Source organism: Azolla caroliniana, unplaced genomic scaffold (genome assembly GCF_043228905.1).
Source record: "Azolla caroliniana isolate FFs.n. ecotype wild unplaced genomic scaffold, voAzoCaro1.0.p SCAF_15, whole genome shotgun sequence".
In the NCBI taxonomy this organism is placed as follows: domain Eukaryota; kingdom Viridiplantae; phylum Streptophyta; class Polypodiopsida; order Salviniales; family Salviniaceae; genus Azolla; species Azolla caroliniana.
The window spans coordinates 15,640,018-15,665,196 of NW_028230450.1; the positions used below are offsets into that span (position 1 = coordinate 15,640,018).

Sequence of the window (25,179 nt, forward strand, 5' to 3'; positions counted from 1 at the left end):
AGTTCCTTGAATGAGGACTTGCATCTAAACTATTGTGTTCTCACCAATGAAATAATACACAACTCCTCCATCGATGGTATTGATATATCACCATAGAAATCACACTCCTCAAGCCCTAAAGACTTAATCAATATTGGAAGCTATTTATGAGTTAATCTCATCACAACTTCGAAGACTCCATTAAATATAAATCGTGTATCCATTGGACATGTTACTTGATGAGCTAAATGTAGTTGATATAAATTAAATTTCATATATTCTAAAAGAGCAATTAATTTTAGAACCAAAATGATAGGTCTAAATGGAAGTAATAGAAAGATTGGATGAGTGATATCAGTAGCTTGAAATCGATTTCTCAATTTTATCTTTTGAGCATATGTTTTCCTCTCCTAACACTTCTTTGTGAAGATAAGCAAGCACTAATGCAGACTTCCCAACTCAAATGTATTTGAAAAAGTAACTTAATCTGTTAAATTCGGGAAACATCAGGGAAGCAATAGATTACAACTCTTTTGTTACAATCACTAAAATGTTCATGCTAGGATTTGCAAACTCACGTACACATTTAAGATGGGTTGATCTTTTCTTTCTTTCCCCTCACTCTTCTATTCCACTCTTCTTTTCATCCCCCATGTGTGATCCTCGGATAATTTTTTTGTTAGCATCAGATATTGAGTGTAACATGTCAATGGGTAACTAAATGACGATGAGATTGGTGCATACGACAGTGGAGAATATTAATAAAAAAGTACATATCTGATTAGGTTGATGAGAAATGTGAGTGAGAATGAAACATACTTCAAAGATGATACAACATTTCAATAACACTTGCTATCTTTCTTACAAGGTGTGTTCACAAGTAATGACCCTATTATTGCAAGGTTGGGAGACCCTACTCAGAAATCATCATGACTCTGATCAATGTATATACAATTTGTAAATCACAGTAGTATTTTGACATACCCATCAAGGGAGGAATGGATTTTGAGAAAGAGAATCGCGACGGTTCTCCTTATAAGCTCTGTAAAAGATACGTAAAAGGAAAACATGGAGTGAAATCATGTAGTTAGAAACAACAAACCTGGTTCGGTTGTGGTGAATATAAGGCTACATACCTCGTAGCTTGAGCACCTCCAAGACCAATAGTACCAAAGATGATGAACAAAAAGGGCATAGCCGAACAAGCATAATGTAGTCGACTACGCCCCTTCATAATACCGTGTCCAATACCCCTTTCTGTAGAAAAAAGTAACATCTTTCAAAAACTCCATAGCATCCTACATTAAAAAAAATGGGTTTATTGTTTCTCCGTGCTCATATTACCTTTCATTGCCTGACCTGGTAATGTTGCTGTAAAATGGTAAGTTTAAGAAGTTCAATATTCGTTATTGCTCATTTCTGATTTGATTATGTGACCATGAACATGGTTAAAAATATTGTGCTTTGCAAAATATAAACTGACCAGCCTTAAGACAGATGTATGCCTCCGAAACCTGCATGAGGGAAAAAAGTAAAGTTCATGATGTCTTACAATTGCACTTGAATTATTCAAATAATGCAATTGATTCAATCAACTTCTACTTTAAGTTGTGTTATTACTTTAGTCTGTATAAATGACCAAGCACTTAAAACCAAATTTCAGAGACCAAAACTAATTATTCTGAATACTTTCCACTATATGCCAGAAGCACCAACACTTAATCATGTGTGAAAATATATGCTCAAATGATCGACTATTTCTTGCTTTCAACTTGATGTATGCAGAATCCACAAATGGCCTGATTTCCTTTAAAGCATTTCTGTACTGGCTTTTTCTATTACCATCTTAATTTATGGAAAAGACCATGACTTCTAAATTATAGTTAGATAAAATAACTTAGAAAAGAAAAAAAAGAAAAAAAAGGTAAAAATAACAAGATCCATTTCTTCCTCGATAGAAGCAATCAAGGCTCAACAATTCTTGAAGACAAAGTAAATACTGATAGATTGTACTCACTTGTTGGAACTCTGCCTCTGCACATTTCTTCATATTTGGTGGCATCCGATCAGGATGTTTTTCCAATGCCTTTTTTTTGTATGCAGCTTTCACCTTTGACAAAACTCTCTCTCTCTCTCTCTCTCTCTCTCTCTCTCTCTCTCTCTCTCTCTCTCTCTCACCCACACCTTTGCTATATGCGGATGATGTGCTTTTTGCAAACACTTTAGGAGATGCGCAAAAGCTTATGAAGGCATTGGAAAAAAATTTGCATGCATACAAAATTTTAGATGCGCAAAAGCTCTAAAACAAAGATTATGCTTGTGAAGAGCCAAAAAAGAGATAAACCATGCATTATGTACAACAATGAGCCACTTGAATGTATGGAAAGCTTCAAATATCAAGGCCTTGAAGTTCCTTCAAATCATAGATGGAATGAATGTGCTACACACCGCTTAGAAGCGGGAAAGCGAGCAATGCATTTGAGAACACATGCAATCGTGGAGATATTAAGTGTTAGGTCCTCAAGAAATACCTTTTCGACACTTTGGTGACACCAGTGCTTCTCTATGGGGTGAAAGTACTTGGAAAGAGTTTGAAAATGTCCAAAAATATTTTCTTACAAAGTTTCTACAAGTTAAGAAACAAACGCCATACATCCTCCTCCTCCTTGAGCGGGATCACTTCCCATTGAGATCTTGGCCATGGAAAGGGTTGTTGAATACATGCTTAAGGTTCAAAAAAGTCTTTCACATCAACTTCCTAAAAGCGCGTGGGAAGCAAGCAAAAAGATCCAAAAGACGCATAAAAGCAAAATTTTGTGTTCTAGTTGGATGCAAGATATGAAAAAGTGGTTCGGTAGATAGGATGCAACACATTTGTTTCACGATGCATCACTAGATTCCTCTGTAAATGAGGCCTTTTTGCAACACCAATGTATCATGACATGAGAAAAATGTGGAGGCTCACGCTTCATACATTATACTACACATGTCGCACCTAACTACAAAACCATATTCTTCGCAGAACAGGGAAACCGCACACATCAATACATGTTAGAACCCATTCCATTGGCTTCTATTCGAACCATTGCTTCCATGCGACTTAGCTCATATGCATTGCAATGTGAGACAAGGCGTTGGGGCACAAGTGATGAGAGTGGTCGACTATGCACACTTCGCCCTAAAATAGTTCAAGAGTCTAAGTATCATACTTTGATACAATGCTCTTCCTTTGATCATATTTGACCATGCTTTCCACACATTCGACCAAGCCCAATCCTTGCACAAATTTCTCTCACAACCACAATGTACACTCTCGATGCAACATTCATTGGTAAAGTTCTTGAACATCAAGAGTCACTACTCACTTTCAAACGTATCACGTGAAATGTAATTTTTTTGGTCTCATGGGTCATATTTGACCTCCGAAGACGATAATATAATTTATCTATCTATCTATCTATCTATCTATCTATCTATCTATCTATCTATTTATCTATCTCTAAGATGCAAGAGGATATACAAATGTATAGTCACTCTTATATTGATGAAAATGATCTAGATCAATTTGAGACGTTAATCCTACAAATGTGCAATAGTATGGGATCGCTTATTGCAACTACTGTATACTAACTTAACTAGCAATGGCCACGGTTTCAGCTCAAACCGAACCGAACCGTTAAGCCATGGTTTAACGGTTTATTGGTTTCAAAAAAAATTAATGGTTTGGTTTGGTTTGGATTTTTTATAAACAGTTCGGTTTCGGTTTGGTTCGGTTCTACAACTCGGGTTTATAGGTTTATAGGCTTGGTTTAAAGGTTTATAGACTTTTGGTTAACTTTGTTTTTTACCTTAATACTTTATTGATTTAATGGTTTTTTATTGATTTAATTAATTTAACTTAAATATTTATTTAATTTAATGGTTCAATTAAAGTTTCTTTTATTGATTTAATAAATTTAACTTAAATTCCTATTTAATTTAATGTATTTTTGTTTATTTGCATGTTTAATTAGTTTGACTTGAATGGTTAGGTTTAAATTTTTTATTAAATGGTTCAATTTGGTTTCCAACTTTTCGCTAAATGGTTTGGTTTCAACTTTTTTTTAAATGGTTTGGTTTAAATCCTGAGAGTTCATAAACAATTTGGTTTGGTTTGGTTTTTGCTTTAAATAAACGGTTCGGTTTCAGTTCAAGTAGTTTTCTTTGCCTTGAAACCGAATCGTGCCCATTGCTAATACTTACAACCCAACGTTAATGGTTTTATTGGTAGAAATCACAATGGAAATAGTGTGATCGATTATGTGCTACTTTCCGAAGGTGTTTTGGATTGCATATACAAATTCTCACTTGGTGAATAGACATCAAATCCAATTGTCGTGACTTTTATGTATTGACCTCATATGTATGAAAATGTTAAGAGTGTGACAGCCATGGAAGATAATAAACAATCATATTTGAGCATAAACCTTAAATGAGCATCCATGTTTTCCAAGATGGTTCAAGATATGCTACAAATGACAAAGATACAATATGGTGCCACACTAGAATGCAAATAGAAAGCTTTCAAGAAAGTTATTTTCTCATGCACAAACAAATGTTTTTCAGCCAAGCATGGGCATCAAGAAATGTATTTCAAAGAAAAATTGGTTTAGTAAGGAATGCCATGAAGCTAGAAAGTGCCTTATGAGTTTGGATGTATTTGGAGAAAATTGTGAAAAGCATTTGCATGAATACAAAAGACTTACTCAAAGAAAGATAAGAATATAGGAAGTTGCTCGACAATTTTCTCCAAACACAAGAGAAAGTACATGCATGTGTTGTATGTTGGGGAAATCTAACGAGGAAATGTGTTGAGAGTTATGGTGACTTAACTCTTATGGACTTGTCTCTGCATTGTAAGAACTTATATGAGCTATCAATTGCCAAAAAGATGATGTGTTATGGTTCTCTTTCATATATGCCTCTCTTCTTTACGATTGAAGATGTATGCATAGGGCTTAAGAAAATCAGCCTCTTGAAAGGCAAGAGATTTTCAATGTATAAAGGATGAAATTCTCAAATGGACTGGAAAGGAAGCAAATGCATAAATAAATGATACGTTTGATCATGCATTGCAACATCGCATGCCCTACGATTGGTCAATGAATTTGATCAAAACTTTAGATAAAGGTGGTGATGTAAATAATGTAAACAATTCTCAAACCATCATAGTCAGCACACTATTGGCAAAAGTATTTGGATGTATAATGGAATTATAGGCAAGTGCATGGGCTAACAAAAAACAAATGCCTATGGCAGTTTGCCCATTTATTGAATTGATCCTAAAGTTAGACTCCAAATCACCATGCTCCAAATAAAGACTCAAAACCATGGTACAAAATATAAATACTCACTCACAAGAAGTGATTTCTGGCTTGTAAACACCAATCTAGCTATAGTTTCTCTTCCATCCTCATCCTCATAGGTGGTTCATGTATGCATCAGCCTTGCAACAAAGGACCAATTGACATGATTATAAGCATTCTCCAAATCTAATAGCAGCATAACCAATTTCCCATTTCATATGCGCTTCAGCATGTTCTAACATTTCTTGATTCGTTTCCGTACCAATTTGATGATGCCAAACAACCATGCTTAAAGCATAAAATCACAATCCTAGCATCGATGACTCTCACCTTTGGTTTCTTGATGCTTTTGGAAACAATGTCGGGGTTAAAGCAAAGGTAGCCTCTACCTCCCACTTTATTCAGCTTGTCACTCAGGAAAAAGGACAAGCTTAACAGGTATTGGAAAATTGACAAATACAAACAACCACTACGGTAATGAACAACAAGGACTTTAATGACTACAACGTGTTCACAGCATAGACAATCCTATCATCGGAGTAACTATTCTACTATCAAAGGCAAAGTAACCAGAAGCATAGGTGGCAGAATTATTGAAAGAATGCCCAGAATGGAAGGGGAAAAACAAAAAAAACTCACCCATGCAGTGAAGAAACCTCTTTCCTGGGAACAACCATTGGCCTGAAGTTTATGGATTATTACAGAGGGTCGGTCTAGTAGGGCGGCTGTTTAGCCACCTGTTGTACTAAAGCAGCCAGCCTGCCCATTGTGGTCAATTTGTTTGTAGTGTCAAATGATTTGGTCTATACAGGGTGTAGAGACCTTCAACAGAAATAGTAATAGGCTTGACTTGTGATTTAATGGTAGGGGGATGTTCTTGCATTGGAGGCTAAAAGGGGATATGGAATAAAAGAAGTTCTGGAAGATAGGAAGAGCATGCCATAAAAGCATGATTGGAGGCCCATCCTGTCTTCCCAAGGCGAACCTAACAACACCATGTTGAATAACCAAACCACTTAGAAGTTCTGATTTGGTTATCCTAAGTAGCATGAAATGAGCTGCTTTCAGGTGAACTTCCAGAAAACACTTGGGTATGACGCTGCTCTATTCAAACAATGTGGGGTGCTCTTCTCACACGATGCATAATCAATGCTTACTTCCCATCATTGAGAATTTTTGTAGAGAGAGCATCTATCGATGAATGCAGAGAAAACCAAACGTATGATGGTCAAAAAGAAGCACATAGATTTTTATCCATACCTCACTTATAATAGAGAAACCATGGAAGCTGTAAGCTTTATAGAATACTTTAGCATCGAATACATACATAGTCACGATGTTGACCTCGAGATGACTCATTCGAGCAAACCTCATCTGCGCAGTCTGAGCTAATGATACGTTCGAGGATGAGGACATTTCACTCAAGTATTGATGGCCATGAAAATGCTTCCCACAGGCAGTGCCATGCACCAATTCTCTTAGCTGCATGTGTGTGTGTGCTCTACTTAACCATAGAAGAGATCGTGAAAACAATCACGGGCCGAATGTTGTCACATGCTCTTCACCAGCAGAGGAGACTATCCAATATGAAAATCATAGCTTAAATCTAATCAATGTAATAGTTCGTCGAGACAAAAAAAGATAAAAAGCAAGCATACAGATCACTACCAAATATCTACAGAGACTAAAGTCCCTTAAACAGGGGATCATTTAAGATCAGATGCATTCCACGGAGAAATCGAGATCCAATTCTTCTCGACAGGGGTGATAACCTAGCACAGATTTCGACGGTATTGGGCGGAATCACGTCGACCAAAAAGTGAAGGGTTTCAGAAAGAAGCCACACCTGAGAGAGGGAGGCATCGCTAGAGACGCCCAGCACTTCCCTGGCGACAGAGATCCGCATCAATCGGTTCAGAGAGAGTCGATGGCACAAGCAAACCACAGGAGGGGCATCACAGACAGCTTCCTTCACCCCCACAGGGAACGGCAGAGTAGTTCTTCTTCTTTGTCTATGTCTGCAGACTGCCTCTGGTATGTATGTATGTATAATGTGAGAAAAAGAGAAGGTTTTCCGTATTCACAAGAATGCCCTCCTCCTTCTGCAGCTGCTGCTCTTTTGACAATTTCTTCTTATTCACCAGAATACCCTCCATCCCACCTCCTCTATATATATGTATGTATGTATGTATGTATGTATGTATGTGTTATGTATGTATGGCCTCTCCTCCCCACCACCATTACTAGTACTAGTACTACTAGGAGTAGTACATAATAGGAGTAGAAACTACTAGTACAACTACAAGTACTAGTACTAGCAGCAGGAGCAGGAGGAGTAGCACTCACGGGGAGTTGCAACTACTAGTACATGTACTAGTAGGAGTAGAAAGAATACTATCACACTGGAGGAGTAGCACTTACTGGGAGTTGCGACTACTAGTTCCTAACTACTAGTAGGAGTGGCTGATAGGAGTAAAAAGAATGCTATCACACAGGAGGAATTGCAACTGCTAGTTCCTGACTATTAGTACAAGTACTAGTAGGAGTGGCGAATAGGAGTAGAACAAATACTACCATGTGCGATCGACTAATATGAGATGCCATGTGTAATCTCTCGACCCTAACTGGGTTCCCGCCTACACCAAACCATCTGGCAGATTTGTGTAGGAAACTGAGGGGTAAATTTCATAGACTTTTAGTTTGTGTAGGAAATTGTGGGGTAATTTCATAGAGTTTTAGTTTGTCTACAAAGCTTGAGGGGTAATTTCATAAGAGTTTTTTTACAAAACTGATTCTCTGTTTACCTCTTCCTTCTTCCTTTTTAATGACTTGTTTACAAGAGAGCTCTAAAATATCTACCCACCTTGAATGTTCTTTATTTCCCATAACACCTCTAAGGAAGTTAGGTCTTAAGATTCCATTACCATAACAGCACTCTTCTTTAGATATCACATCTCATTTCAAAGCATTTTGCTGGCAAGGTTCATTAACCAAAAGGACCAATCATTATACTATGAACCGACATAACTCAAGATGTAACACTCAAAACCTAATAATATCAAGTTTTGCCTTAACACCGTGCATCAGATCATAACATCTTATTTTGAATTCTTTTTATTAGCATCACATAACAATGGCATGCATTGCTTCCCCGACTTGGTTTATGGAAAGTGAATTCTGGCATGCATTCCTTCCATAACTAGGATCAATAATTTTGTTCTATAAATTCTTTGCAAGATTGTGGTTGACATGGGTCACAAGGACCTACTCAGGATACATTAAAATCATTTACTCTTGTATTTTCATTTTCTTTATTCTCTCTGACTGGATGGCGCAAATTTCCTTGCTGCGAGAGACTATCTCCAGAAATCCAACTCAAAAGGCGAGACTATTTCTTAAAGATTTAAAGCTCGCGTTACACATTACCATTAGGGGAGCATATACCTTTTTGCAAGCAAATTATTAGTGTAACAAATGTCAAAACTAACAAAACCGATTTGTCAAAGAGCAGAAAACCAAATCAACTGTGAGTCGTGACATAAACAATCATGGTAGAATAGAAAGGACTCTTGAACACAAGGAAAACAGCAATCATCTTTGTGAAGAAGACCAAGCTTATAGAGAAGTCCAAATTTCCTTAGATCAAAATCCTCAAACTCAAAATAATGGAAAATGGAAAGTCCAATTCCAACCGTATAACCCAAATTTAATTATCATCCTACAACTACAGAAGATTCATCAAAACATCCAAAATTTTATTCAACCATGTGAAGTGTTGAGCACATGCGAAGGCATTCGTTCCATGGAACTGTTTGCACAGCCGTGAATCCACCACACACACAATAACTTCTACACGATCGCATTTGCCGCACTTGCAATCCTAGGCCACAAATCAGCACATTCCTTTCCAATAGGGCCAGTAATCGCAGAACCTGTCATAAAAACCATTTCAATCTCTAAAACTCACCCCCCAATTTGTGAGAACCACTAAACTCCATACTTTTACAATATTAGAAATAGAATGCAGGTTCAGAGTACCATAAAATCTCTGAGATCCACATCCATTCCCAATAAAATTGAATAAAATAACACACCCATGAACTGCTTTGGACACTTCAACTCTCTTCCCATCAGTTACATATTTGATATAATGACAATATTGATAGTGCATAGAAATGCCTAGAGTTATAGGTATCTGTGAGTTTATGTTCCATTTACAGAGTGAGAAAGAGACAGTTTACCTTTCATCTCTCCTTTTGGATTCACAATCACTCCTGCATTGTCTGGCAAAGCACAGAAAAGCAAGAACGATGAGTAACCAGGCTAAAAAACATATTTGGGTTTCCTAAGGAGAAGACAATCAAAATAGTGACAATTACCAAGAGAAAAAAGCATAAAGAAGTATCAGATATAACATCGGAAACATGATCTCAAACATACGCAAAAATGAAAATACATAACCAAACAATTTTCCAAAAATACGTTGAAAACACCATCTTTGCATCAGAAGAGAACACACAAAAGAGGTAAAAGGATCAACCATTGAAATACATGAATGAAATCTTCACCTTTATAAGGAACAAGAAGACATGAAACAAAATTAGAGATATACCATCGACAAAGACGTCCATTTTTACATCAAACAGGGAGATATAAAACAAGGGCCATTTCAACCTTCAAGTATATCCTTTTTACATCAAAGGTAAAGACATGAAACGAATGGATCTACCTTCAAAATACATGAAAACTCCATCTTTTCGCCGCCATGGCTTCCTCTGGCGGACAATGACAGCTGGCATGACCTTCTTCCTCAGATCAGGCTTTCCTTTCTTCACAGTGGCCATCACCATGTCTCCCACGCAGGCAGCAGGAAGACGATTTAGACGACCTTTCACACCCTTCACGGAGATAACATACAGATTCTTCGCGCCTGTGTTGTCTGCGCAGTTCACAACTGCACCAACGGGAAGACCAAGAGACATACGGAACTTGTTACCTGAGGATCCTCCACGCCCTATTCAGAAAAGAGAAAGAAGATGAAGACAAACGTGTTAGGATTAGGATAAAGGAGAATGGATACTAGTTACAAAAGAAGCGACAAGAATCGGACAGAGGGGAGGAACATGGCCCTGTGCTAAGATTAAGAAGAAAGAAAGCTTTCATTGCAATGTTTGATTTGTCGGACTGTGCAAATTAGTGTCAGGGGTACACTCCCTGGAGGAATGAATGTGGTAGAATAATTGTTAGGGTAAAACTCCGTGGAGGAATGTAACATCGATCCCAGACTTACGAAACCCTAAGTACTCGACATTATCCTATTCGTTTAGGGTTAGCGCAAACAGAGAATCGTGTCTTGTTAGGGCATTGATGCATAAAGCTTGCTTCATATAAGACTTTGCAAACTCTAAAACCTTTAAGATGGTGGACATGGTGAGCTGAATCTCTAAATCCTTAGACGAAGACTGCGGAGCGAGGTGTGGATAAAAAATAGAGCTCATGGAGCAAGAAAGAAAGTTCGCATAGCGGAATGTAAGCTCTCGCATGACAGGCATTGCAAGCCCTAAAAAGGCTCCGAACTGGCGGGAAACTCGTGAAAGCTCCGAACTGACGAGACCTCAACACTCTGAGAGGAGGAACAGACAGAAATCTTCACAAACCCTAAACCCTAATCATCATCATCATCATCATCTTCTTCTTCTTCTTCTTCTTCTTCCTTGGTTAGGAATGGGAACAGAAGAGACAGTCGAGAACAGGGAAGGAAGGATTTCCTACGTTATTTCACTTACCTCGTTTCGACATGGCGGGCGGTGACGGAGATGTGCCACACTTCTTCTGCTTTCTGTTTCTGCTTCTGCTTCTGCTTCAGCAAACCCTAAACACAAAAACGAAAGAGAGAGACAGAGAGAGACAGTTATGGGATATTTACAGAAATGACCCCTCTAGAGAGAGAGAATTATGGGATATTTACAAAAATGACCCCCCTCTCTCTCTCTCTCCATAGCCTTCCTATATGTACATGTAACATATTTTGAGCTAAAGTGCGACACCTCCAACACCACCATACATTTCACGACTCTCCTCTATTGATTCTTCCCTGCCTTCAGAGAACCTGACTATAGAACTCGCACACATCCTTCTCTCAGCCGCGATAAGTAGCTTCCCATCCACGATTTGGGCCCATCTCTGCTCTATATGAGCAAGTCTCTGGGTGGTGCGTCAAATGCCCAAGTAGCCTCTCTGATTGCTTCACCAGCACCATTGGCGTAAAACAGGGTAGGCCCCCCTATCATCGACTCTTTTTGGGATCTACCTTCATGAGATCGCTGATTTTATTGCTCGTAAGGGAGGCAACGGAGTAGCCATTGGGGGCACGCAAGTTAGTCTCTTACTCTATGTTGACGACATATTTTTGCTCTCAGAGTCTGAACACGACCTACAAAAGCACCGTAATGCCCTAGATGACTTTTGGCACACACTGAGGATTGGTGGTGAATCTAACAAAAACTAAAGCCCTTATCTTTCACGCATCGTCTCGAGTTAGGAGTAAGTGTCACCTACTACTCTCTCATAAAGTAGTTGAGGTAGTTGGATTGTATGTATATATGGGAGTCACTTTTAGTGCTCGTTTAGGTCAATTCTCGATGACCCAAGCAACCAAATATAGGCTAATGAGAAGGTATGCATCCCTCTCACTCTTAGAGAGACAATGCCACTAGGCATACTTTCAAGAGCCACAAACTAAGGGATGGCTCTTTGACTCGTTAGTGACCCCTTCACTCATGTATGCATAAGTAGTATGGGCTCCAGGTCTACCGTCCTTCATGTGGACACAATTAGAGAGACCTTTGCTGATGATGTTATCACGTCAACTCCGAAGCAAATCGACAGTACCACGTGACATTATTAGAGCGGAGTTCAATATGCCCCCAATGTTAGTAGAAGCACTATTCCAATTGGTAGTTTTTCTTCATGGGATACATAGCCAACCGCAAAATAGGATATCCCGTTATGCTTTTGAGGCATCCCGATCCCTATATGAGTTCGGAGATAGTAGCTCTTGGTATAGAATTGTAGTGCATTGGTTACTTGCAAATGGCATAGACATTAATAACCTGCCACCCCTTAAAGTACAACCATGGGACTGATCAAACTTTAATCTCTCGTGAGGACCATAATAAAGTAATACGCCAAGAAATCAGGCAAATTTATACATGATATAAATGGATCATCCCACGAGAGCCACTCCCATCTAAAATGTTGTACTATAAGGAACACTTCATGCACTTCTCTAAGCTAGGTTTTGTTACACAACAAAAATATCTAGATACATTCTTGACTAATGCACTAAGGGTGGCCATTGGACAACTTAGGATATCATCTCACCAACTTGAGATTGAGAATGGTCGTACTAACGGAGTCCCTAGAGAGGAAAGGTTATGTAGGTTATGTTACATAGAGATAGAGGATGAGTATCACTTTACATGCAAGTGTCCAACTTATGCCGAGATAAGGGCGAAATACCAAGACATACTGGGACCCTCTCCCACCCTCTCCAAACTATTAGATACCTCGGATATAACGAGACTAGGTAGGTATATCTTAGAGCTAAAACAACATAGGGAGGAAAAACTACAAAATGTTAACCATAATCATTTTAATATTCACCAACATGTAACTAATACAATTTTTCAAGAACAAGGGGAGACGATGAATGTGGACACACCTACACCACTCGGTCTCTCTCTTCGGGAAGCAGAAATGCAAAGCACAACCAAACGCCCTCAGATGTCGAGCTTCAAAGCAACTCGACGTGGAGTAGAAACAATTAAGAAGATAAGGGAACGTGAGCTACGCCGCCTAGCAATTATGGTTGTGGTATCTTTTACATTGGGACCACGGGTCACCCCCACATTGAAACCCTTTGACCTCCCAATTCTTTTCGAGAGACTTGGATGGAAATGAAACTAGGCCTAGTATAAAGTCATTTCCTTATAGAACATGTTTTTTCATACGCTTATACCAAAGAGACGACACAAGATGTTTACATGGAAAACCCTAATAGGGCAAAACCACGGGAGCCCATAGTCTCCAACCATCACTACAAGAGGAGAGGGTACAATATGAGACTCAGAGGCAACAACCTCAAGCTCTATATCTTCGCCAACCGACGGTTACAACAGAAACTTATTCAGCTTCTCTTCCCTCTCTCTATATATATACAACAATGATACAACCACACACACACACACATATACATGGAGATTGCCCTAGGTCATATTTATACTTATATGACTTTAGGACTATTTACAAATATAGCCTTTACAGGCACACCTGAAACATATTTATAGATATGTCCCTAGATCCGGTTAACACCGGATCCATTCGGATACCTTCCGGTCCGGTCCGGTTCCTTCCTTTGGCACGTCCGATTCGGCTCCTCCAGTTCTCATCCATATCCAATCCGGAGGGACCGAATTCCCAACAAAGTCGCCCTTCACTCCGGCATAGGATTTCTCGTTAGTTCGATCTGTCTCCGACACGTGTCCAGTTTGTCGGCTGACAACACCTTGGTCAGCATATAAGACCCGTTCTTCTCCGTGTGGATCTTCGTAAGCACGAAATCTTGATCTTCTACCTTCTCTCGGAGCCAGTGATATCTTCTATGGATGTGCTTGGTCCGGGAATGGTAGGCTTGCATTCTTTGCAAGGTGGATGGCACTTTTGCTATCGCAATAGAGTCGGCATTCCTCCTGTTGGATCCTTTACTCCCCGATGAAGTTCTTCATCCAAATTACTTCCTTGCTCGCTTCCACGGCTGCCATGTACTCCGCTTCCGTTGTTGACAGTGCAACGGACTTCTGCATCCTCGACTGCCACGATACAGCTCCCCCTACATATGTCATGGCATATCCAGATGTGGATGGGTTGGTATCCACATCAGCTGACATATCCGAATCTGTAAAGCCTTCCAGTTCAGGGTTACCTGAGCTGAATCAGAGGCCCATACTCGAGGTGCCTTTCAAGTACCAGAGTATCCACTTGACCGCGGTCCAATGTTCTCTTCCCGGATTGCTCATGAACCGGCTGACCACTCTGACAACAAATTTGATATCTGGTCGGGTACACACCATTGCGTACATCAAGCTTCCAATGACAAAGGCATATGGTATCTTCATCATGTCTGATTTCTCTACCTTTGTCTTCGGACTCTGCTTTCCGAACAACTTGCAGTTTGTCGGAAGTGTCGACCCGACCGGCTTCATATCCGACATGTTGAACCGTTGGAGCACCTTTATCACGTACTTCTCTTGTGACAGCCACAATAGCTTCTTCGTCCAGTCTCGGGTTATATGCATCCCCAATATCTGTCTTGCCGGACCCAAGTCTTTCATTGAGAAGGTCTGATTCAAGGCCTTCTTCAGCATCCCGATTTTGGTTCAGTTCGGTCCGACGATCAACATGTCATCCACATACATTAGGAGTATCAGGAAGTCTCCGCCGTTGAATTTCTTCACAAACACGTAGTGATCGGCTTGCGTCTTGTGCTACCCTTGGTCGGTGATGAAGGAATCGAACTTCCGGTACCATTGCTAGGGAGCTTGCTTTAGTCCGTATAGGCTCTTCTTCAACTGGCACACCAAGTGCTCCTTCCCTTTCTTCTCAAATCCTTCCGATTGTTGCATGTAGATGTCTTCTTCGAGGTCGCCATGTAGGAATGCCATCTTCACGTCCAATTGCTTTACCTTGAGGTCCAGGCTTGCCGTAATGGTCAACACCGTCCGGATGGAGGTCATCTTTACTACCAAGGCAAAGATCTCGTTGAAATCCACTCCTTTTTTCTGTTGAAACCCCTTTGCCATGATCCGAGCGTTGTACCTTGGTGGATTTCCAGTGTCTCCCGGTTTCAACTTGTACACCCCCTTGTTCCAGAGTGCTCTCTTTCCTTTCGGCAACTCCGTCAGTTCATATGCGTGGTTCTAATGTAGGGAATCCATCTCGTCCTGCATGGCACTTAACCACTTGCAATTGTGGATGTCTTTCTTTTCTTCTTCGAAGCTTTCCGGCTCCCCTTTATCGGTTAGCAACACATGCTCTACATCTGGAAATCTCTGGGGGGCTCTTCTCTCTATGAGAGAATATCTTCTTCCTTGGTTCTCGACTACTAGTTCCTCCGTTTGTTCTTCATCCGAATCTGATTCAGGGTCTTATCCAGTTCCGGTGTCATGATCTTCTTTTTCTTCAATCTATTCGGTCTCTTGTCTGACTTTGGCCGATTCTTCGAGTGTTATCTGACTTTCGGCTGGATGGGTCTCGTTGGTCGATCCAAACTATGCTATCTTTTTCTTCGACTCCTAGTCGGCAATACTCTTGTCTTCCATGAAGACTATGTCCCGACTCTGGAACACCTTCTTATCAACCAAATCCCACACTCGGTATCCAAACTCATCATCACCGTATCCAAGGAATATGCATGGTCGGGACTCCGGATCCAACTTTGCTCTCTTGTCCTTTACAACATGCACATAGGCGAGACAACCAAAAACCTTCAGATGCTGGTAAGACACGTCTTTACTGGTCCATACCCTCTGTGGTGTGTCTCCTTCCAAGGGTGTTGAAGGTGATATGTTAATCATGTACGTCGTCGTCATCAACTCCCCAGTCCAGAACGTCTTGGACAACTTTGCATGTGCTAGTATGCTTCAAACTCTCTCCATTCTAGTCCGGTTCATTTGTTCAACCAGTCCGTTCAGTTCCGATGTCTTCAACATGGTGAATTCGAGCCGGATCCCCTTCGATTGGCAGTGCTCCTCGAACTGCCCCCAATATTCGCCTTCGTTATCTAGTCAAACTACCTTTAGCTTGCGATCGGTTTCCCTTTCCACTCTCGCATGGAAGTCCTTGAAGACGAAGAGCACTTGGTCCTTCCTCTTCAACAGTGAGACCCACAACTTCCGGTTGTGGTCGTCTATGAACGTCACGAAGTACTGCGATCCAATGTCGTGAAGATTTTCGGCAATGGTGTGAAAATCACATAAAACGTACAAAATCGAGTATGAATCACATAAAACAATAATAGTGAAGATAACATTTTAAATAAGTTTAATATCTAAGTACAAAATGATGGAGGACTTCAAGAGCTTTAGAATGCACTTTACTACACGAGAAATGGATAACTAGATGTCAAGATATGAGGGTATAAAGTTTGTGAAAGGAAAAGAGAAAACTGTGAGATATCCCACATAGGCACGACAAATACGGCTCTCATCATATATAAGGTAGAGCAAAAGCTATTATCTTTGTGTCTATGTGAGGAGCACACATGTTCCGGAGACTTGGGCAGTTCAAGCCAACGTGGCAACGTGAGACCCAAGAGATGGACGGTGGTGTTACCCATGTAGGACACTCCATTTGGAGACTTGGGCAGTTGCATTGAGAACCAACGTGGGACCCAAGAGATAGACGGTAAGAGTGATGTATGAAAAGGATCCATGTATGAACTAAGAAATTAATGAGAAGAAAAGTCATTGATGATATATCTTGTTTCTTAAATCAAGAGTTAAAATCTTAATCTCAATATCTCTCTCTTTGCCATATGAATCTTTCTCAATCTAAGTCAAGCGTTTAATCTTAATCTCTTTCTCTCTCTCAATCTATCCTAAATACTTTCTCACTAAGCTTGGTGCGAACTTCGATCCTTCCAGTCCAGAACCCCGGCGGTTCCGCCTCGCGATCCGCGCCTAGTGACGGATCTTCACGACACCGGCATGTGACTTCGTGTCCACTTGACACATATCGGTATGCACCAGCTCCAATGGTGCATTCCGTCTCATCGGTGTTCTTGACCGGAAGGAGGTTCGGTTTTGCTTGCCGGCCAAGCAATCGGTGCACTTCTCAAGATGCACATCTTTCACATCCAGAATGAGGTTATCTTCGGCAAGTCTTCTCATCCCCGTCTAGCTCATATGGCACAGTCTCTTGTGCCACAACACATCGGCAGCGTCAGACGCTATGTTCACTTCTTCCCGGCATATCCGGGCATGCATTAGGTACAATGTGTTGATCTTCCGGGCTCGAGCCACAATCAAGCTCCCTTTGTTGAACGTCATGACTCTGTTCCAGATGCTACCCGTGTAGCCTTCATCATCTAGCCGACCGGCTAATATCAGGTTCAATCAAACCTTCGGAACATGTCGAACATCCTTCAGCAAAAACTTGCATCTGGTTGATGTCGTCAACAACACATCTCCTATGCTAACAATTCGGCATGTACCTTCATTCCCCATCCGGACACAGTAGTGATCTCCGGTTGTGTAGGATGAGAAGCATTTCCAATTCGGTGTCATTGGAACGATGCTCCGGAATCGACAACCCACGTTGCCTCGTCGTTGACAAGGTTTAACTCATTCTCCTTGGTGATGAGCAACGATTCTTCTTCACTTATCGCAATCGGCGACATTCCTTTCCGATCCGGACTGACGGGAACTCAAGGCTCCTTATGTCCGACGCTCGGCCACAACCGAGATTCTTTTCATACACAGAAAACGGGAAACAAATGCACGACACAAAAGGAGAGGAAAAGTAGACAGGATGTTTACGTGGAAAACCCAAACTGAGGGAAAAACCACGGCAGCCCACAGGCTGCAAACTATCACTATATTGGAATGTACAAACAGTGAGTTCACGGAGGCAACGACCTCGTGCTCACGATCTTCGCCACAGGCGGCGGTTACAACAGAGGCAACGACCTCGTTCTCTCTCTCACTCAACCTGTACACAGTTACACGCTCTCTCTTCTTGCACCAACAAGAAAATGACAACAACAACTAAAAGTTTGCCCTAAGTCATATTTATACTAATATGACTTTTCGGCTATTTACAAATGTAGCCACGATGGACTATCAGAAACATATTTACCAATATGTCTCTTCATCCGGTTCATACCGGGTCTGCACCATCCGGCTCTCCGTAGCCGGGTACTCTTCATCCGGTTCATACCGGGTCTGCACCATCCGGCTCTCCGTAGCCGGGTACTCCACATCCGGTTCTCACCGGGTCTGCACCATCCGGCTCTCCGTAGCCGGGTACTCCTCTTCCGGTTTCGGCCTCGACCGAGATTGTTCGTCGGCACTGTTCTTCTTCCTTCCCATCCAGAGGGACCTATCTCCCAACACGGACCTCTCCGGTTCGAACCCTAAACCTTGAACTCTTCTTCGAATTGGTGGTGTTGGCCCCTTTCTCTTTCCGGAAATGCCGACAATTCTTTTGGAAGTGCCCCAACTTCCCACATTAGAAGCAAGTAGGCCTCCCCCTTGACTTTGACCTTGTCCCCGATTTGTCCCGGTTTTGGGGACTCTGATTTCGGTCTCTTCCCCAGTTATAGTCATCTTCCGTAACCAAGGCCTTCGGGTCGGTTCTGGACTCCCGGTCCTTCCGGCGAGCTTCTTCATCCAGCAAGCTTGATTTTACCCTTGTTAGGGACAACTGCTTTCCTTCCAGCCCAACGTTGCTCAAAGTGACAACTAATGTCTCCCAACTATCCGAGAGGGAACTGTGCAGGGGCAATGCAAGTACCTCGTCGTCCAGGGGTACTTCAAGCAAAGTTGTTTGATTTATGAGCCCCTAGAATGCGTTCATATGCTCCGCCATGCTGGATCCGTCATGGTAGAGGAGTCTCACTAACTTTTGGAATACCGAAACTCGATTTATGACGTTTTTACTCTCCAACATGGTGTCGATTTTCTCCTAGAGCACATGAGCCTTGCTTTCTTCATTAAAGTTGTTGTACAGGCTCATGTCGGGGAAGCCAGAGATCTTTGACCACGAGCATGTCCCTCATCTTCGACTTCCACATTGGGTAGTTGGAGCCGGTGAGCTTGAACATGCTTCCGAATGACTCTTCCATTTTCTTGTTCGCTCTGATATTAGTTTGAGAGGAATAGAGCTCGACCACAACCGAGCCTTAAACTTAATGAAAGAACAAAACAAAAATGGAGGTTCGTACGCTTACACCGAATAGACGACACATGATGTTTACATGGAAAACCCTAATAGGGCAAAACCACGGGAGCCCACAGTCTCTAACTATCACTACAAGAGGAGGGGGTACGATATGAGACTCAGAGGCAACAACCTAGAGCTCTGTATCTTCGCCAACCGGCGGTTACAACAAAAACTGATTCAACTTCTCTTCCCTCTGTCTCTCTCTTTATACAACAATGATACAACCACACACACACACACATACATGGTGATTGCCCTAGGTCATATTTATACTTGTATGACTTTAGGACTATATACAAATATAGCCTTTACAGGCACACCTGAAACATATTTACAGATATGTCCCTAGATCCGGTTAACATCGAATCCATCTGGATACCTTCCGATCCGGTCTAGTTCCTTCCTTCAACACATCCGATCCGGCTCCTCCGGAGGGACCGAAATCCCAACAATTTTTTGGTTGTTTATTGAAACACTTGGATGATAGTAGTGTGAATGTCATATTCTTCATGTCTTTAATTTTTTTTCTTCATTTCTTCCCTCTTCTTCGAGCTATGTCATACTTATTTTTGCTTCTTCATTCAAGTAGTTTTGAGCATTGCCCACCATAAATATGACATCACACGCATTGCTTGAAAGTTCCATAACCCGTTCTTAAAACTCTGTGGACCATATGCCATATATTATTGAGGAATTTCTTTGAGTTTTTTTACTTCCAAAACATGGATGGAAAATGTCCACACTCAAACCCATTGTTTTCACAACTAAAGTAGATGAAGCATTGACATTCATCGGTCCCATGCGTTCAATTATTCGTTTATGGTGAATATCATCTAAATGAACTATATGGTTGCTTATTTGCCTAGGCTTTCGACAATAACTAAGCATGACTTATGACAACCCATAAGGCTCTAAAATTGTTATGCAATATGTGTTGTGAATATTTCCATCACTAACTAAATGCAATCTCACTCATACTTTGCCTAGATTAATTAATTTGTTGAGAGTACACAGCTACATGTTTCTCTTTTGCCACTCGTCCTTATGAGTAAATGAGGCGGGGGAATCGAATGCCAACATGCTCCTCAATATACTTGGTTGTATTTGACTATGCATTGCATAAAATAAATACTTCCTTTTATACGTGGGAATGCAAATTTATATAACATGAATTGTAATTATGACTCATTGAGGTTTCTTATCTACCCACCTTTCACAACTATACATTCTAGAGACGTGGGTATGGATGAGGCTAACTCGAGCCTATCCATGTGTGATTCTTCAAAATCACCAAATGTATAATCATATTTCAATTGACAATAATCATACATGGCCTCGTCTAAACGCTAAATGCACTTTTGTGACACATATATGCCCAATCATTTTGAGCCTACTATATGTATACATTGCAATAACGCGAATGAAATTTCTAATCAGTTTTTTGTTTTGTGGATGAAACAATCAAAATGTATGAGAAAATAAGAATTTGGTAGAAAAATCAGTTAGTTTGTGTTAAACTGTGTACCACACTTGATAAATTTTCTCATCGCTCTCTCCTACAAGTGTATTTTGTATAGTCTTTGTTGCACTTCCAAATTCAATAGTTGTGCAATACTTACAAACTAATATGAAGAAAGCACAATATTGAGGGTGTGACTAGGAAGAGCACAAGGGTTGTCTCAACACGCGCATCATGAACTCATACCTCTTACCTTTGGCTCTTTATCAACATCCCGCATTCTACCAATTTCCTACGCAAGCCAATTAGGCCTCACTCCTTGGTGTTGTAGCTTGTAATATGTCAAGAAAGGACTTTGACCATTCCTTTTGTTTCATTGTCATGAATTTTAGTAGTTGGATTATCACAATGCCCACTCTCTCCCTCTCAATATTAAGTGGTATAAAAGGCAAAAAGAATGCAATAGAGATAATGTATTATCGATGATAGCGAATGAAATAGAGATCATGTATTATAGATCACGTATTTAATAGCTAAATGTCTTTCCAGTAGATGCTCCTTCTTTCTATTACAATGGTCAATATTTACATATTTTTGGTGATGGGATGGCATCGTGTCCTAGCGGTGGTGACATTTGGATGTATTTAGTGGGGAGTAGTTGCTTCTGCCTCCTTCTTTGGGCAAGGCTGGGCAGCACATAAAACAGCCTTTGCTAAGAAAAGGATAATATATGTATATATACACACACACATACATGTATGTATGTAATAATGTATGTATACATACATTTATGTACATATATATGTATGTATGTATGTATATATAATAAAACAGAGCTTTTGTTAAGAAAGGAGAACCTCCTCCTCTTGCCTGCCTTATCTCTCTGAAGGAAGAAGAGGCAGCAGCCATGGAGGAGCCACATCGACCGAGCCAGAGAGAAGAGAAAGCAGGTCTCTCTGTGAGACCTTCTTTCCCATTCATTCTTCCTAGGTTCCCTCCTCTCCCTCCCCTTAACAAGTGCCACGAGAACTGGCAGCAAAAGCACCAGTTGCTGGTGACAGAGCTGCAAGGGTGTGTGCAAAGGCTCTGTTTGGCTTTGGAGGAGTGCAAGAGCTCTCTCCTCTCTAGATTCCATGTATTTCTCCTTTCCATCGATTCACATCCTCAACAGGTAAGCATCTAAGGCATGTATGTATATGTATGTGTGTGTGTGTATTTATGTATGTCTGTGTGTGTGTATATATATTTATGTATGTATGTATGTATGTATGTATGTATGTATGTGTGTGTGTGTGTGTGTGTATTTATGTATGTATGTATGTATGCATGCATGTATCCTTTCCATAGATTCACATTCTCAACAAGTAAGCATGCAATGCATGTAACCATTGGTTTTAGTCATGTGTATGCAGATGTTGCATTCCGATGAATTAGTTCTAATATAATTTTACCATTCAATTGCTATGAATCGCCACACACGATTGGCTCATTGATGTCCGGAAATTTATCAGACATAACATTTAAGTAGAGTACATGGGTGCATTTGTATACATGACCACAGATATTAGTTATTTTGGCACAGAATCATAATTCAAACCGCATGTATGTATATGTATCCTTGTGAATCACCATATACCAATGTTTGGTTGATGGCCTAAAAATGTGCCTACATATGTAGGTTTCAGTAGGTAATTCAAATAGATGCATTCCTACAAATGAACACAATTGCTGTTGATACAAAATTATAAATTAAATTACATGTTCTTTTCACCTTCCGCACATACCATTAATCGATTGATGGCTATATGTAGGTAATTTGTATGGTTTTTTTCATAGCTTATTGCACTTGTGCATGTCGATAAATGTCTTCCGCAAATCTCACGTGCATAATGCATGACACATCATGAGGAATGCGATAATTGACAATGGGTGAGAGTGCATCTTATCTATTCTGATATGCAGAGGGGACAGGATAGATTTGTCATGTGTACATTGTTGTAGAATACTCAGCATAAAATACGTGTAGAATATGTATGATAAGTATTCTAACTTTTTTTAAAAAATAATTAGAATACATATTTTATAGATAAAATATGTTAAATACTTTGAATATGTGTAGAATACTTTAAATACATAGACTACTTGTAAAATACATTAAATACTTCTCAAAATTTGAAGTTTTTTTTCAAGGAAAAATAATTTAAAAAATTGTAAAACTTTTTTGAAGTGATAAATACTTGTTAAATGCGTAGAATATGTCAAAATTTTAGAATACGTGAAATTTTGAAAAATGGCAGGTCTAAGATGTAGAATACGTGTAGAATACCTCAGAGTATTCTAAAACGTATTCTAAATGCAGAATACGCGTTTTTTCACAACTATGCATGTGTATAACGTATACAATGTTCAGTGTATCATGTGGAGTGTGACATTCATTGACAAGGGTGAGTGTCTATCTATCTATTTCTTGATATCAGAGATGGTGGGCGCTGGAGTTGCCACGCCCTCATTCTCACCGTAGACATGAATTATCAAACTACAACTTTGCAGCCATTTTGCCTGGCGATTCGGTCGCAGGTCTGGTTGCTGCGAATGGGGTGCTCAACTTCCTCAACATCTACAACACTTTGTTAGTTGTGAGACTCATCTTAACTTGGTTTCCGCAACCTCCTCAAATCATAGCAAACCCTCTAAGGTGCCTTATACATATTTTCTCATTTGGCGAAAACTGTTTCTTTTGTTGTCTTAGTCTATACATATGGCGGTAATCTCACCATCTTAACTCTTTTTGTAGCACAATTTGCGATCCATACTTGAACATATTCCGAGGTATAATTCCACCGTTGGGGGGGACCATTGATCTTTCACCTATTTTGGCTTTCCTAGTCCTCAATGCCTTCACGAACGCTGCAACTGCACTACCGGCAGAGCTTCCCGGTACTACTTCAACACCAGAAGCAATGGCAGCAAACAGGCAGCAACAATTAGGGTTTCCAAGCTTAACGGGCATCCAAAAGGCATGGCTTAAGAGGCAAGGGGTTTTAACAACTAAAAAAGCATAAGTCTCCCACTGTACTTGTTTTTTTAGAAGTTACTTATTTGGATTTTAATGACACCACTACAAGTATCTCCTCATTCTAGGATGTGGATGATTGAGAAGCAACAAAAATAGGATAAAATTCAAATATTAGTAACAAAACATAATGTACATCCACAAACAATATATATTTATCATCAAGCTCAGAGGGCACATCGGCTATTCTTGTTGTACACTTGTCGTACAAACATTAAAGGCATTTTCTTATGCAAGGAGGTGCTGTAGTTATGAGATTTGGCCATTGTTGTACACTTCAGACATTTATGTATAGGTATTATATGATAATGTTTTTTGGCTCAAGTTTTGCGTGCCATAACCACTTTGGCTTTCCTTGTTACAATATAAAGTGCTTCCACCATTAGTGTCTTCATTTTGACTTCATATTCTCTGAGAAATTCTCATTAAAAACATTTCTCACCTCTAACTTGTATGTAGGTTGATGTGCTTTGTAGATTTTGGTAAGAAGGCAAAAAGTGTAGGGTTTTCTTTCTGTGTTGAAATGGGGCATTAGAGTAATTAGATCTTGGAGATATCGAATATACAATAGACATGCATTACAATTAAGTATCCTATGAATTGTTTTTGTCATTCTCATATGTTATATGTTAGTTTCTTGATCATAATTGAATATGGGGAGAATTCGTCCCTCATGCATATTTGAATACATTCATCGAAATGATATCCATGTCACATGACTTGTAGACATTAAGATAAATGGTAATTATGAATTTAATGATGTCTAATTCATGAGACTTGGTGCAAGTGGTCAAATAAGTTTGAATCAAAATGCAAAGGAAAGCATAAGTACTTCAAGTCATGAATGTCCATATAAATAAAGTCAAACAAAGAGTGTACTTAAAACCTTATCGAATTGGCCTAAGGTTTAAGGTTTTTCTTAAGATTAACGGTTGGTATATTGAGTATTGCCATTATTGCATGTGGATGAGAACGTAGAAGAGCATATGAGGAGATTGCTTGGCTTTCTTCTATAGAATTGTCATTATATTGTATCAATTATCTAAAAGAGAAGAGAGCCATGAGCTCATAACACCTAATTGTATGTAAGAGCCACATTTAAATGTTTTGGCTAGATTCATGTGAACTTGTAAATGAAAAGAAGGAAGGTTTAAGATGGGTTTTAAGGCTTTGGAATCATGGATGCCTTCGTGTGAATAATGTAGTCATAGGATTATATGTATACTCATAGCAACTAATTTGACACGATTGACTCATTTCATACTTGATATGACCAAACCATGCTTATAGATTAACACATTGTTGCCAATCCTTGGTCGATC

General features: G+C 40.0%; 3 protein-coding genes across 3 annotated transcripts; 1 reads left to right on the forward strand and 2 right to left on the reverse strand.

Moving 5' to 3' along the window:
* Positions 1-737: 737 nt before the first annotated feature.
* Positions 738-7,408, reverse strand: LOC147854798 (uncharacterized). The gene is made up of 6 exons (XM_087330892.1): positions 7,171-7,408; positions 1,997-2,089; positions 1,463-1,493; positions 1,324-1,350; positions 1,116-1,236; positions 738-1,021 (listed from the first exon to the last, which is right to left on the reverse strand). The coding sequence occupies exons 1-6, from the start codon at positions 7,228-7,230 to the stop codon at positions 967-969; spliced, it is 387 nt and encodes a 128-aa protein (XP_087187018.1). The 5' UTR covers positions 7,231-7,408; the 3' UTR covers positions 738-966.
* Positions 7,409-8,939: 1,531 nt separating this feature from the next.
* Positions 8,940-11,215, reverse strand: LOC147854799 (large ribosomal subunit protein uL14x/uL14z/uL14y). The gene is made up of 4 exons (XM_087331032.1): positions 11,111-11,215; positions 10,054-10,338; positions 9,566-9,607; positions 8,940-9,256 (listed from the first exon to the last, which is right to left on the reverse strand). Exons 1-4 carry the CDS (start codon positions 11,121-11,123, stop codon positions 9,174-9,176), a joined length of 423 nt encoding a protein of 140 aa, XP_087187158.1. The 5' UTR covers positions 11,124-11,215; the 3' UTR covers positions 8,940-9,173.
* A 10,425-nt stretch (positions 11,216-21,640) lies between these two features.
* On the forward strand, positions 21,641-24,181 carry YLMG2 (YGGT family protein). Its single transcript, XM_087331643.1, has 3 exons — positions 21,641-21,955; positions 23,262-23,479; positions 23,579-24,181. The coding sequence occupies exons 1-3, from the start codon at positions 21,692-21,694 to the stop codon at positions 23,844-23,846; spliced, it is 750 nt and encodes a 249-aa protein (XP_087187769.1). The 5' UTR covers positions 21,641-21,691; the 3' UTR covers positions 23,847-24,181.
* The last annotated feature ends 998 nt before the right edge of the window (positions 24,182-25,179 follow it).

Excerpts from the sequence above, each read along its gene's own strand:
- LOC147854798 (XM_087330892.1), bottom strand. The coding sequence starts at position 7,230 with ATGCGGATCTCTGTCGCCAGGGAAGTGCTGGGCGTCTCTAGCGATGCC. Across the intron at positions 2,090-7,170 it reads GCGATGCCTCCCTCTCTCAG|GTGAAAGCTGCATACAAAAA; the intron begins GTGTGGCTTCTT and ends GTTTTGTCAAAG. Across the intron at positions 1,022-1,115 it reads GGAGGTGCTCAAGCTACGAG|AGCTTATAAGGAGAACCGTC; the intron begins GTATGTAGCCTT and ends TATCTTTTACAG.
- LOC147854799 (XM_087331032.1), bottom strand. Across the intron at positions 9,608-10,053 it reads AGTTTTCATGTATTTTGAAG|ACAATGCAGGAGTGATTGTG; the intron begins GTAGATCCATTC and ends GTGCTTTGCCAG. Across the intron at positions 9,257-9,565 it reads TCCAAAAGGAGAGATGAAAG|GTTCTGCGATTACTGGCCCT; the intron begins GTAAACTGTCTC and ends TTTTTATGACAG.
- YLMG2 (XM_087331643.1), top strand. The coding sequence starts at position 21,692 with ATGGAGGAGCCACATCGACCGAGCCAGAGAGAAGAGAAAGCAGGTCTC. Across the intron at positions 21,956-23,261 it reads TCGATTCACATCCTCAACAG|AGATGGTGGGCGCTGGAGTT; the intron begins GTAAGCATCTAA and ends TCTTGATATCAG. Across the intron at positions 23,480-23,578 it reads ATCATAGCAAACCCTCTAAG|CACAATTTGCGATCCATACT; the intron begins GTGCCTTATACA and ends CTCTTTTTGTAG.